This window comes from Tachysurus fulvidraco, chromosome 8, assembly GCF_022655615.1.
Source record: "Tachysurus fulvidraco isolate hzauxx_2018 chromosome 8, HZAU_PFXX_2.0, whole genome shotgun sequence".
Lineage (NCBI taxonomy): Eukaryota > Metazoa > Chordata > Actinopteri > Siluriformes > Bagridae > Tachysurus > Tachysurus fulvidraco.
Genome location: NC_062525.1, coordinates 14,310,482 through 14,325,575, shown reverse-complemented (window position 1 = coordinate 14,325,575; position 15,094 = coordinate 14,310,482). Strand labels below are relative to the sequence as shown.

The 15,094-nt window shown below is 37.9% G+C and overlaps 1 protein-coding gene across 5 annotated transcripts in view; it reads right to left on the bottom strand.

Annotated features, from left to right (window-relative positions):
• The window catches only part of arhgap23b (Rho GTPase activating protein 23b), a 29,836-nt gene extending 15,803 nt beyond the window's left edge, over window positions 1-14,033 (bottom strand). For 2 of the 5 annotated variants that reach the window (XM_027177764.2, XM_027177765.2), the window contains exon 1: window positions 6,334-6,600. In XM_027177764.2, coding sequence (XP_027033565.1) covers window positions 6,334-6,387 — 54 coding nt within the window. In that variant the 5' untranslated portion in view covers window positions 6,388-6,600. Of the gene's footprint in view, window positions 1-6,333; window positions 6,607-13,612 lie in introns of those variants that run through there. The other 3 variants (XM_027177766.2, XM_027177768.2, XM_027177767.2) reach the window with 3 other exon arrangements.
• Between the last annotated feature and the right edge of the window lie 1,061 nt (window positions 14,034-15,094).

Genomic DNA, 15,094 nt, shown 5'->3' with positions numbered 1-15,094 from the left:
GTAAGTAGTATCCCCCCAAGCAGCATCCCTTACGTAAGGCACTGGAGGTGTAAACACAACCTCAACAGAGTAAAGCACTAAGACAAGCCAGTACAGACCCTACAGCTAAACAACCCTCAGATCCAACCTCAGAAATATCTGTCTGAACTAAAAGCACAGACTACTACAAACCAATAATATACATACCTAGGACAGTCTTAATTAGAATTACCACAAACTAAACACATTGGTAAGTGAACACTTGATGAAAATGTGAACACTTCTGCAACCATACTGTTTGGGCAATTGCTAAATATATATGGAATTGAATAATATAGAATTGAAAAAAGTGCTTACAATACAATAAAGTAGATTATTGACTATTATAACATGTAACAAAATCTTTCCTAGTTCTAATGGATGACTAAAAATCTCTCTCAGACCACCAAAGATATATATTATCTCTTACCCAATGCAGATGCCAGTTCAGCATATTCCTCCTGGTGAACTGTACATGACTGTGTTGGACTTTTAAGTTTCTCAAAGCCACCAGCCATATACAGCGAGGCTCAGGGTCACAGCAGTCCACTCCCACTGGGAACTCAAAGCACCATTCCTTACCAGCTGGAGCTGGAACCCCCAACACTGAACGCCTCATAGCCCACATCCCCGTCTAATGTCACAACCACCACTTGACAAGACATAGAAGGGTTAATGCTCCACTAGGGCCATGCTTACAAACAGGTATATGCTCACTTTTTCTTGTACATGAGCATCTGCACTCAAATATTATCTCCAAAACATCCTTAAATCTTTATAGGAGATGATCCTTTTCAGGCTGAATCATGGTAGTCCTGTCACACATCCATTTAGAAATCATAAAATAGCCCTCGGGTCTGGATTCCCTGGATTTCCCAACTGATCAGTTCCATGTAATTTTCTTTCCAGAACAACCCGAGTTGTTTGTTTGTTTGATGATCTCCAATACTGTTATTTTGGATCTCCTGATTAAGAGGTTTCTGAGTCTGTTCCTCACATCAGACTTGTCTGGTTGTTATTTAATGCAGTAACTGCTCTCTTTTGCAACCCTTCAAATTTTCCAGGCTTCAGTTTATTTACAATTAATCAAAATAATTTAATCAAAATAATTTAGTCTTGTTAAGTCTTGCTATTAACATTTCTTGTCCTACGATGGAGCATGACATAGTCCATTCATCACTCTGGTAGGGTCTTCAGTAGTGATTTTCACCCAGCTGTGTGATTTCCCATCCGATTATGTGTCCAATTGTAAAAATAAATTGCCAACATCCTCTTCTGCAAAAATCAGAAGGGCCTTGTTTACATAAAAAAAATCTTGTTTTCTTCATTATCCATTGATGATGTCCATAACTAGGCAGTGAACTGTGAATTGCAAGCAAACACTATAGAGAGTACATAAAGTGGAAGAACCTTCGATTTGGTCATGTTCCTAAAGTCTCTGCTGGTCCTCTTACCCAGTATGCAGACCATATCCTCTTGCAGAGATATTCTTCCAAGTCTTTCACATAATAGTGGTCCTCTTATTTGCTAAGCTGGCAGTGATAACTGACATTTAAGTGACTGTTTTTTATCCTTTTCTGCAGCCCCTCCTCTAACCCCATCCCTCTATCCCCCTGTCTACCTTTCTGCTGTGCTGGGCTTTACAGTGTACAGCTTAGTGCATCCTGCTGGTGGTGTGCTGAGCTGCTATTTCTAATCTCTCTCTCTCTCTCTCTCTCTCTCTCTCTCTCTCTCTCTCTCTCTCTCTCTCTCTCTCTCTCTCTCTCTCTCTCTCTCTTTCCTCTAACTCTGTATTTCTGTCACCTCATTTTAGGCTCAGCGACCTGGCTGTCACTGCTAGATTCCTGATATAGTAGGATAAACGCACCCACTGTCTGAATTTAGAACTATGAGAAAGTCTCTGTTTAATTGTGTTTACAATGTGCAAGAAAAAAAGTGCATCTAAATTTGTGAATGCATAGTAACAGTTGTAGGAGTTGGTGACAAGTGGGTAATAGACCAGTTAACCTACTTTAAACCTAAACCTAGAAAACATAACAATGGCAGGATGGAAGGGTTGAGGGATTACTCTAGTGGAAGAAAAGCATACACATAAACAAACACACACACACACACACACACACACACACACACACACACACACACACACACATATATATATATATATATATATATATATATATATATATATATATATATATATATATATATATATATATATATATATATATATAATAAAAAGAGCGTGAGCAGGCAGTGTAGACAGAGGATACAGAGCCACTATACAAATATAACTATTGTGACAATACAGTCAGTGACAGAAAGGAACAATGGGACATGTGGGACCAATCCAATCAACACACGCACAGAAAAACATATCCTCACTTTCCACACAGCTTAAATGAGGATTCTGCCTAACACGAATCTTACAAAAATCTGTGGTTCATTATTAACATGCTGCATGGTTTAAAAGGGAGATTTTGTCATGAGTAACTTGAGGAGACAGTTGTGAGCTGTTACAGTATATGACCACTAAGGGACATTGTCACACAGTACTCATTGTAGTGATCCTTTATTTCTCACTGGTATGTTCTCAGTTAGCCATTTGAAAGTTTGTGATTTCCTTATAATTGCACAGCCCTAATGTATATCCTTTCTTAATTGTATGTTGCTTTGGCTATACTCATCATACACTGGTAACCTTTTACTTAATAAAATAAAAATAAAAAATGATGCAAAATATATACACGGAACTGTCTGTCTTTAACAATATAATATTTATTAAACACATGGTTTCTTTACTGAGTAAAATATTCTATAAATTATTCTACTAAAGTCAAATATAATAACCATACTATAATAACTCTCTGTGCCAAAGGCTTTTTATAGAAACAATTCACATGGTTGTGTAATGTGTAGTAATAATTGGCACCTTCTCCAGGCATCCTTCACACTCTTGCGAAAATTCAAGTCTGAATGGCAGGAAAGATCTACAGTATATAACCATGCTGATATTTAACTGAGACCTCCTGCAAAAGTTCCTGATAACCGTAAATGGACAGGGGCTCACAAGTTATTTAATCATTATTAAATAAATGCTATCTTTCTTAGGGTTGAGCTTATTGTCAGAAATGGACTATTACCACACAGCTTACTTTTTTTTATCTGGAATGAAAAAGGAATGACACAATGTCAATTCATCACGTGTTGCATTCAAGTTTAAATGAGCATTTCCACAGCTTTTGTATGCATGAAGAACTGAGTGTTACTATAAAAAGCAGGTACAGTTGAGTTATATTATGTAATAATGCATTATTTACCCATCTGAATGGTCCTATATTAATACAGTATAACAAAATGGTATGAGGCATCAGTATGGTATCCCAATATACAAAGCAGTAGCACACAGCGGAGGTTCCTTGGAGAGGCACTGGCAGCATAGCACTATTTCCTACACTTCCTCTACTAGCCCCTGTCTGGGCAGAGAATTTAGCTCTCTGGTTTGTCAAGTAGAGAAAGCAGTCTTTCTATCACCTCGCTTTGAGCTCCTTTCAGTCTTCACATCAGGTCCCCTGAAATATATATAACTTACTGTTTCTATCCAGCTCAATTTAAAAAGAGAGCCTGAACAGTTGCGCCTGACCTCTCACCTCTAACCTACGTGGGACGCCACCCCTCCCCTGACACAGGAGCATGTCTCACCCTACACTGAGCCTGGCAGAGACAGAGGCTCATTGTCACCAGTGCATTTCAAAGACAAGACCAAGCCTGCCTTGTACCTCCTACTCTCAGATATGAGCAAAAAGGCCATTCCAAAGCCCACTCTCTCATTCTCTCTCTTTCTCTCTCTCTCTCTCTCTCTCTCTCTCTCTCTCTCTCTCTCTCTCTCTCTCTCTCTCTCTCTCTCTCTCTCTCTCTCTATTTCACTTGCTGTTTTCCCTTGTAAAATATGCCTGTCTGGGTCATCTTAATTTGCTCCCTGTCAATCCACACACTCACAAGTATCTCCACTCTCCTGACAAGCTCTCTAAAAAAGGGTGAAAGGCCAGACACATTCAGAACTTTATCATAATGAGCTAAAGACCCTGTCAGTCTGTACTAAACATCAAGTAAATAGAGGTCTGACAGGAAAACTAAAAAAACAGCTGATATAGTCTCACTTTAAAGTTCTGATAAAATTTTTATTTAATTCTACGAAGGTCATGACTGCACTCTTGTCAGAAAGTCAATGACTCACTTCTGATGTCTACCTAAATAAGAGAGTAGTTCTGTTAAGCCTATAATCTCCATGATACAGGGAAAGGGCATTCTGTGCTCAAACTGGGAAGCTCACAGGATTACCATCATTGTATAAAGAGTTTAACAAGCTGGAGACTATGTGCTGCCTCTGCATGGAAAGCACACACGTGCACAAACTATTACAGACAAATCACAGACAAGGGCAGGGGGTCAAGTTAATTATTGAGGAAAGTCTGCAATGTACACAGAGATAACCAGCAACTCAAGGCCTCAATCCCACGGGAGAAAAATCAGCCTTCTAAACTGAAAACGTTGGTTAACACCTATTGTTAAACAAGCTAAAGCTGGTTCCTGCCTTATGGCTAAATGCTCTGTAATGCAGATGTCATTCAATCAGAGACATCAACAAAGATTATATAATATTCATTAGAACGTGGTGCTAAAACGGGAAGGATATGGTAAACGCTAGTCTGATGCTGCTGGGACATGCTGTTCTCACTACCTTACACTATATTGAATTATAGAGACATAGACAAACCCTCCTTTTAATTTCAAAGCATTGGTGTGTAGTGTTGTTGTTATCTGATTCATAAACATAAGAAAGGAAATAAGGCACTAATCCCAAGGTCCTTCCCAGTTTATTCAAGGATGTTTCCAGCCAGTTACTCACACTAAAAAAAGCTAATTATAATCATTGTCTACTTAATGCCCTTCATCTATTATTCGGTGAGACATTATGATCAACTCTCATTAGCTCTCTTTAATACAATATTTTTAATAATCTTATTAATAGGACACTATTAGAATGTGTCTATGACACTACTACAAGTCCGAAAGAATGTCTAAAATCATCTGAGCAGGTGTCAAAGTAAAAAATATATGTTGTTCGTCAAATAGAAGCTATATTGTATAGTCAAACGTATGACATACTACGTCACTAAACTAAATGATGGAGCTCTGTGTACTCCTTTGACCAATAAAACAGCAAAGATTTATGTCATTTAGCACATTTATCAGTACACAAAAGATGAAGAGAATTGGAGAAAAAAATAGCCTTTGAATGATTTTAAGCCTAGCTCTTAGGTTTTCCAAAATTAGGACAGTGCAGGGCCTTAATCTGGTCTAAAATACACTTAGTGCAATCTCAGCAAAGGCAATAAAAACAGCTGTCTAATGGGCTGAACTGCAACAAAGCTCTAACCACATCTCTGCTAAAGAGAGTAGGGTTGCGGTCAGGATCCAGCCTTCCCATGCCTCTGAAGTAAACTCACAGGGTCACGCCCACATGCAGTAAAAGTGTTTCTAATCCACAAAAAGAAAGACAGTAAAATAATAATAATAATCTAGGGTGCATCTGTGAAGTCTAAACACTGTTTTATTAGGCACTTTGTAACTTAGAATAGGTATGACAAAACCCAGACATGCTTGTAAGTTAAAAAAAAGAGAGAGAGAGAAAAATAAACAAGTGACAGTCTAATAGTGAGGGAAGAAACACAGACTTGGTTACACCCTCCTGGTTATCTAGTCATAAGCTCTATACAGCTTCATAACTCTGGCTGTAGCAATACCTCATCCCACACATCCCACAGATGGTGGGTTTCTAAGGCAGTTCCAGTGCCTACTGCCTTAGTTTTAAAGTATGAAAAGGATGCAGCTGGTTTGAGCCTGTATAAACGCCACTGTACAGTACAGAACAATAAGCATTGACACATATCTCCTCCTCCTCTGTAGGGACTTCAGTGACAATGCGACAATGTCTCTTCTGTCTCCCTCTGTAACTCAACATAAGTATGCAAATGTTCACCATCTTTGTATTTTTACTGTGACTTCTAGATAATGTAGATTATTTGCACAGCATTTTAACTACAGTTTAAATGCCCCTATCTGTACAAACTGAATATAGTATGTATATAGTGTATAGTATTAAGTTATAGTATAGTGTTAGATTTGTTGTTGTTTTGGTTGTGGGCTGAAAAAAAAAACAAATGCAGCTGTATTACATGGATAGTTAGTCATATTCAACATTGTGTTAGAACACATAAAAATCTCAGGTTAAAGTGTATATGAAGAACTTACTTCACTTTGAGTGACCGGTGGTATTCCAACAAGGCAAAAGGCAACTCCATTCATGACATTTGTGGGAAACTAAACCAACTTACAGACTTATGGTTTATAACTAACAATATCTTCCTGTTTAGCATGAATGTAATTCACCTACAATAATATTTTGTGTTATATTCCGAGACAACAGACTCCATATTCATCCCGTTTTCTCTCGACTGGCCGTTATGTTAAATATGAACACACCAATCCTCATGAACACCACAGCAACAAACATCCAGCGCTGCACATCTCTCCCAAGGGGGGCGTGGTCATCTAAAACGCGACTGCTTGTGTCAGCCAATTAGCTCTCAGAGTTAGATATTCGCGCGTGTAAAGGGCGGGGTTTGTGGGGCCCTGGGCAGGTGCATGAATCCATTTACACTCCATGGAGCATGTTATTATTGTAGACTATTTCTGAATGGAACAATTCCCCAAATAGCACTGCTCAGAAAGAAGAGGAAAAATAGAGATTCACAAATATGCATCTTAAGAAGCTATGTTGAGATACAAAAAAGATGCACATGGAAGTGCATAGAATATAGAAAGATTATTATGAAAGCTGATGAATCTTATGGTGTTGTTATGGAGTTGTATCTCAGGGGGAAAAAGGGTACTAAACTGTATCATCTTTTTAAATAGAGCAACTTTTAAAATAACACTTCTGAAACACAACAAAGAAAAAGTGCAATACAAAATGTGCATCTTAATGTGCATGCTAATTTTAAGCCACCAAAAATCTCTTTTGGGGATGAAAAAAGACAAATAAATGCTAAAGATGCAAATCTATGTGTATTGACCCTAAAATACCCATTTCAGTGGCCTTTCAGTCAGGGACAATTTACCAGTTGCTGCTGGAGCTCAGAAAAACAGCAGGTGGGCATTGTGCACAAATGAATAATACAGTGCCCATGACCTACTGATTAACCCCAGACACTTACACACACATACACACATATACACACATCCCTTTTATACAGAATGCTGAATCTATTATACACAAGCACTGCCTAGTACACAATCACACAATTAAAAAAATGTCCCAAAAATACAAATACACATTTCAATAAATGTCTATAGACCACAAAGAACCAGGCAAAAACCTAAAATGCCTGCTCAAGTTCTTTCACACTTTCACTTGGGAAAATAAATATTTTTTTTGTTTAGTGCTTACAGTAGACCTTATGACAATCAAATATTAAGGAGTAAAAATGTAAACGATAATACTACTACTACTACTACTACTACTACTACTACTACTACTACTACTACTACTAATAATAATAATAATAATAGTAGTAGTAGTAGTAGTAGTAGTAGTAGTAGTAGTAGTAGTAGGTTTCTTACTATTTCTTAACTATTTATGACAAAACACACACACAGAGAAATGCAAATTTTTGTGAACAAAATGTGAAAAATAAGTTAAGGTTAAATGGATAAATGGACAAAGAGGAAGTGAAGGAGATTCCTTGTCCTATCTGTATGACTATGTGTCAGCCACTTCCGTTCTTTGGACCACAGCAGCGTCATTGTGGCCTGAGGCTGGAAGATACTGCTAAGTGAAGCGAGACACCATTTTGAAGTTGACATTAGGTGACATCCTCCCAAGGGCAAAATGCACACACGAATGCAGTAATCTATTACATAATAAATGCTGCATGCAATGACATCAGGGGAAAGAAGGGGTGTTTAAACACATTAATGTTTATTAGCGTGTGTGCATTTAGATGTGTCCCTTGCTGATTTTTATGAACTAACTTACATTACACATGATTCATGAAATGTCAAAAATACATCAAACTCTTAATTGCAAAAAGACATGTTATTAAAATGCCCTTAGTCTCTATATCAGACAACTTATCAATGTGGAATAAACAGATTTTTTTACGACAAGCTTAACCAGAAGAGGTCAGCATTGAATACAGACAAAAATGTATCTAAATCAATGTCCTGACTAATAATGCAGAAATAATATTTAAATGTAAATATTAAGAACAAAATGAGACATATTTCAAATGCTGATGTTAGTCTCTATGGTTCAACCAGAAAACTCAAAGGCTCAAAGATGATATTTATGTATGTTAAAGTAGTTAACTATTTAATATATATGTTTCACCTAAATGTGACTAAACGTTTAATGTTGGGGCAAGAGTTTTTTATGTTTCCTTCTTAGCCATGTCCTCATGTCAATTACTATAGCTAGAAAATCAGTCAGAGGAACACTAAAAACTGTATTATGCTTCATAATTGCATGAGCAGGCCCTCCTAAAATGTGTAAGAATTATTCTAACACTCTTTCATCCCACAAGGATGGGTTTAGTCTAGACAGAGTTAGAAAGTGATGAGTAGGGGATAGAGGCCTGGCGAAGCACAGCAGTGAAGGAATGGAAGAAGGGTGTGGATGGGGTGAGGGAGGGTTTCTGGGATTCCACATGCCACAGAGCTTTAATCCAGGCCATGAAAAGGCTCTCATTCCAGGTCCACCATTTAAAATATTTCTTATTAGTCTGGGATGATGTTACAGCTTAAGGGTTGATTTCTGCCCTGAGACAAGCAACCAGGTTACTTGTGTTAATTCCCACATTATAAAAAGAAGAGGTACATTCTTATGCATTACAGGGTTTTTATTGCTTTTTTGCATAATCAGATATACTTGCTTCTATAAATCCAATTTAACCTGTGAAACAAGGCAAGACTCAAGTTTATTTACAAATAGTCACTTCAGAATTTAAACAGCGGCTCTACAATGGTTCATAGAGAAATATTTCTATAAAATTACTGTCAGTTTTCCAAACAGATGTTCTTAGCGACTTAATACACACACACACACACACACACACACACACACACACACACACACACACACACACATATATATATATATATATATATATATATATATATATATATATATATATATATATATATATATATATATATAAATGGATACATATAGAATTATGAAGTGAGTTTATATGTGAATATATGTCCTTCACAATACACTTCAAAGGCAAATGATGTTGTTGTTGTGTAAGAAAAGTGGAACATCTGCCCTGTTCAGGACAGTGAGGTGGCATCCATCTGTCTATTTACAGAGCACTGGGGAGATGCTCCTAAATATATAATCACTAATCCTGTCAGCATGCCAGACATGTATGCACATAATAACACTCTAGCCACAAGAGGGAACCAGAAAACACACACAGAAAACACAAAAACACAACTCCACTTCAATAACACTCAAGTGAAGTCACATGCATACTATATATACTGTATATATAGTATATATTTATATATGCTTAAAATAAAGAAATCTAAAAGGAAAAATAACCACTTTCTGACTAATGTTACAAAACTACTAATGATTAAACATATGCAGTGTTTGTGGTGTGTGGTGAAGTGTTTAAGCCAACTTCAAACTCAGTCAACATGTGAGTTAGCTCTCATTTCCCGTGCAAAGAGAAAAAAAGGAATTGTGCTGGAATCAGACAACCACAAAATCTCCCATATCGCTTATACTACACTCTTATTACATGCCACTTAAACCTGTACACTATGACACATTGGGTTGACATCAACTGGTAAATTCTGTTAAATTTTAAAATGATAGATTTTGTCATCTTGTTTTAATCTGTAGATGCTAATAAAGAAGGGATAACTTTCAGAATTGACCAGCTGCAAAGAAAAGCTTTCTTGTGGAAATAAACATGATGAGCCTATGATGGCATACCTTTCAAATAATCACCAAATAATAAATAATATCCCTTAATTAAAAATCACTTATTGCACCTTTATTAGGTAATTCATATGGACTTGAACAAATTATGGTTCGGTGTATATATTATTTTCTACTTGGAAATAACATCCCGTAAATCCTCAGCCTGACATGATACACTAGGTGAACGCATTCAATTTTGGGGAAAAATGTGAAGCATGAATCTTTTACTTCTGCTGATATCTTTCAACAACAAGGAATAACAGTGAGGCCAAGGAATGCATAGCACTCTTATCTGTTCAGTGTTCATAGTTATCATTTTTAAAATGAATAGTAATAATTCAAAGACACATAACTGTAGTGTATGGATGTGATTATGTGAGTTGTGTAAACATGTCAGTGTAAGAGCACACACAGATTCCTCGTCACCCCCACAGACCCACAATGGTTATGCAATTGGCAGATTTAATCCTGCATCCTTAAGCTGCCCATATCTGCATTTATTCCCTATTTTTTGATATTCCTTCACAGAAGTGCACATTAACCCACCTGCACAACCATCAGCTGCAAGTCTCTCTCTCTCTCTCTCTCTCTCTCTCTCTCTCTCTCTCTCTCTCTCTCTCTCTCTCTCTCTCTCTCTCTCTCTCTCTCTCTCTCTCTCTCTCTCTCTCTCTCTCTCTGCTGTATCTGGAAAAAAAGCTCTTAATATACTGTGCCATGTTTATATCCTGGAAACAGCTTGCTTTGTTTTCTCACAGGGTCTGATTATTTTGAAAGAGACTGAAAGCCCATTTAACTGATTTACTGGTTTTGTAATTCAAAGAATCAAACACTGTCTTATGCCTTGTTTTCTCATTTCCTTCAATCCAAGTCTTTCTCATTTCCTTCAATCCAAGTCTTTCTCATTTCCTTCAATCCAAGTCTTATAATATTGAATATTTACACTAGATTTCATCTGCTATGAAAGACTAGATATCCCAATATTGAGCATTTCTTCCATAAACACTGAGCCTGATAAAAGCGTCAATAGTTGCACAAGCTTACATTTGAACCAGAGTGACGGGTTGTTTGTTTCAACACAGAAACACAGTCACTCCCTTTATAGACCTAGCAACATCAGATACACTCTGAAGATTTTACACACAGCACAGACCCTGATTTAGACCTATGAGTTAAATTCCTTTAAGCCATTAGACTATGGTTAATGCATTGTAGAGATGTTTGCTTGACTGATCGTCCACTTTCACGGAAAGAATAAAACTCTACCAAACAAAACATTCCTGAGGATATAAATACACATATACACCTCACCCACTTAGAACTCATAGATGCCAAGGCCAAGAGGAAAGTACCGTAAAATTATCACTTCCTTAAAAAAATTTACTTCAATAATTGACTGAACAGTGAACACTGAACTTGTCGAAAGTTTGAAAATGTCGAACCATTTAAATAGTCACAAAAACAGTCTGACACTTTTGTGCTTGAAACACAAGAACACCATTATTTGTCTTTCTATTGCAGTGTTTAGATGTGTGTAAGAAATAAATAGAGACAGCTGTGCACCAAAATGAGACCCAATATTTCCCAGCTTTCACTTGCTATTTGTTGATGTGTCAATCACACAATAGATAGTTATACAGTGCTTAAACAGTGATGAAACACTATTATCGTTCTATTAGGGCTAAGCAACTAAAACTAAATGGAACTGGAAAAGAGCAAATCTTTTTGAAACAAACTCATTTTACTTTCAGAGTACAGCCTGCAGCATATACACAGAGATCATTACAGCAAATAAACAAACAGAGGGCACACCACTTTGGAAAGCAGAATGTAGGGGGAAAGAATGCTTCTATTTCTAAACCTATTCAATACAACCCTGAACACAGGAATCTGAAACAGAGCTACTCAAGAAGCTACTGAGATGCATATGAAGCAAGCCTGCATTGTTTTCAGATTTGGATACAAAGTCTTGTGTCTGTGGTATGAGTGACAAAAGTGTGGATTTGGAAAGCAGCACAGAAGTTTTTTTTAAACTCTGTGTAATGATGTGTTCTGCCTTGAGGAAAAAGGAGCAGAGGAAAACAGCAGAGAGAAAAAGGGTGACCATCTCAGAGAGCTAAATCACACCGTTTACTTTTAGTAAGAAAGGGCCCGTTGCCCCAGTCATGTCTAAGATAATTTATAGTGACAAGAAAGACAGACAGAAACATCCAATTTATGGTAAGAGAAATCTCATGAAAGAGAGAGATAATTGACACAGCAAAAGATCTAAGAGACAGGATGAGTTAGATTAGACCCTTAGGACAGAGAGGTCCAAACTATACATAACGACTCAGCCTTCATCTCTCATACACATGTGTGCATAAACACACTTACACACTCACTGCTCACATAATTGCCCTGTTTCTGTACTTAAGTGCATTGTGACTGATGTCTTTTCTTTTTACCCTGAAGTCTTTCCACTCTATCTTGCTGTCCATTTCCTCTCCACTCTTGCTCTTATAGCTTACCTTACTTTGAAATCTTTTTCACTGAGACTTTGAAATCTCAGTTCCTAAATTCTGTCAGAGTACGTATAATGTCACTGATATCTCCTGTTTGGACAGAATATTTGTGTAAATTACAAACAGGAATTACAAAAAATATTAAAATACCATTTCAATAAATGGTACAAGAATTACAAATTGAAAACATGAAATAGACCTAAATCACTCTCAAGTCTAAAAATATAATATGAGAGAGTTTGCAAATCTATCCCTTATAGCACTTATATAACCCACAGTTATATACAACTGACAATCTGTACAGGAATTCAGTAGTTCCATAAACACTGTTCACACCACATGCTAACAACAGGAACACAAAAAGAGGTGGGACCATGCTCAGTGAGCCAAGTTTCCCCAAAGCATCCTTGACCACAGCACTAATGAAGTTACAACAATCACAATCAGTTTTTTCTTTGCATTCATGGCCACTGAGGAAGTTCCTGTCCTGAAGGCGCCGGCGTGGCTTTACCTTAGAAAGTCTCGAGTTACCGTAATTATTAAATCATTATGTCTATGCTATTTTATGACACATGAGACATGTCGGAAATGAGGTTGCTGGGAAATACATATCTCTAAAATAGACACACCCATTTATATATCTATAGTCACACGCTGAGGTGCATACAGTCACACGTCAAACATCACGTACACATTAAACATAAAAAAACAACCTTAATATATACCACACACACACACACACACACACACACACACACACACAGTATGTATATACGTACTGTAACCAAACCAAATTCTCCCTCATCTACCTTCTTTTTACAGGTCACCCCTGTCCCTCTGTCAAGGCTAAAAACACACTGTTGCTCCAGTGACAGCCAGCAAGGCTCATCTGTATGCCTCTGGAGGGTACAACTATTAAAACGGTACCTTCAGTGAGTGTTATGGCTTCAGATGTTTACAATGTGAATGTTTGTGCAAATGTGTATATCTCTATAAAGTACAGTAACAGCCACCATCCTCTGCTAAACCTTCTCACCTGGGCCATGTTTTCAGTGAGCTTGGTGAGGCTTCCTAGATGCTGGCATGGCAATGATCCTTGGCTGTTCTCTTCATACACGAGCTCCAGGACAGGAGACACACTGTCATGTTCTGCACCTTTTCAAAAACACCAAGCTCTCCCGTCACTGTTCCTGTGTCTGTCCTTCTGTTTTCCTCCAGCAGCAAAGTCAACAATATCAGGAGCAATGTCAGGAGATCTTTCCTTGTTCTCCCTCTGATGTTTCTCCCTTTCTAGCACTCGTTCATTCAGAGAGCAGAAGATGAGGTGATCTTTCTTTCCTTCCTTGAGGTCACAGGGAAGCGTAAATGACCGTCCTGCTCTTTCACACACTCCTCTTACTCATTTGCTTGCTCACTGTCACTAAGCTGGTTTCATCTCTGTGCCTCAGCTCTACGCTCCCTTCCCTCCCTTGTTTCCCCTCCTCCCCACCCTCAGTACCCCTCCCCCTGCCTCCCTCCCTTCCTCTGATGGTACAGTACACACACACACACACACACACACACACACACACACACACACACACACACACACACACACACACACACACACACACACAGCATTACCATCCTGAGAGAGGGGGATCAGAGGGAGAATGAAAGGATGTGTCATGTGACCCAATAGCAATGAGTCTATTGGATCTTGCAGCAGTTATCACGCCTATTCCTCCAAAGTGGTCACCGTTGACAACCACTACTACTGATCCTGTTGGTGTTATGGGGCCATATGGCTCCTAGATGTGATTCCAGCCCATCCTGTAATTATAGCCTGAGGTAGTATGGGTAATGCAGTTTTCAAAACATCTCTGGAATGGCCATTTTGTTTTTTCTAAGGAAAATAGATTATCAACATAAATAACCAAAAATATTTACTGACTGCATCTACATCACCTAACACCTACAGCTCTCCTCTCACTCATTTATTCCCTTATTCTTCATCTCACACACATTCTGAGGCACTCAGGACATCCTCTGGCGTTTCCTTCAAGCTCTATGACGGGAAACTCCCGGCCCTCAACAACAGGAAGCTCACTCCTACTGTGGCCCCATATATCCCTTCACTACATATCTCTGACTAAAGAGAGTATTAAATTTGCCAGAGCAACAATTCTCATATGTTTAACCATATTTATGTTCATGATAAGGATTATTTATTAGAAGAAAAAATACTTATTGCTTTTATAGATATAAATATTTTGAGAATATGAAATGAGGGCATCGCAGGGACCTTCCTGGTCATGCTACTAAATAAGGAAAATAGAGCAGAAATTGGTATAATGACACATCCCTGTGCTCCAGTACCCAGAGGAACAGTTTACCAGCCAAACAGACCAAAAGACTTGATAAGATGGTGACATCTACTGGCCACTTAGGCTGCTTGCAGTAGGGTTGCCAGATTGGACAGTTTCTATCCCAAATGTTGGAAAAAGGCTGAAGCTACGCTGGAACATAAATCCAGAAA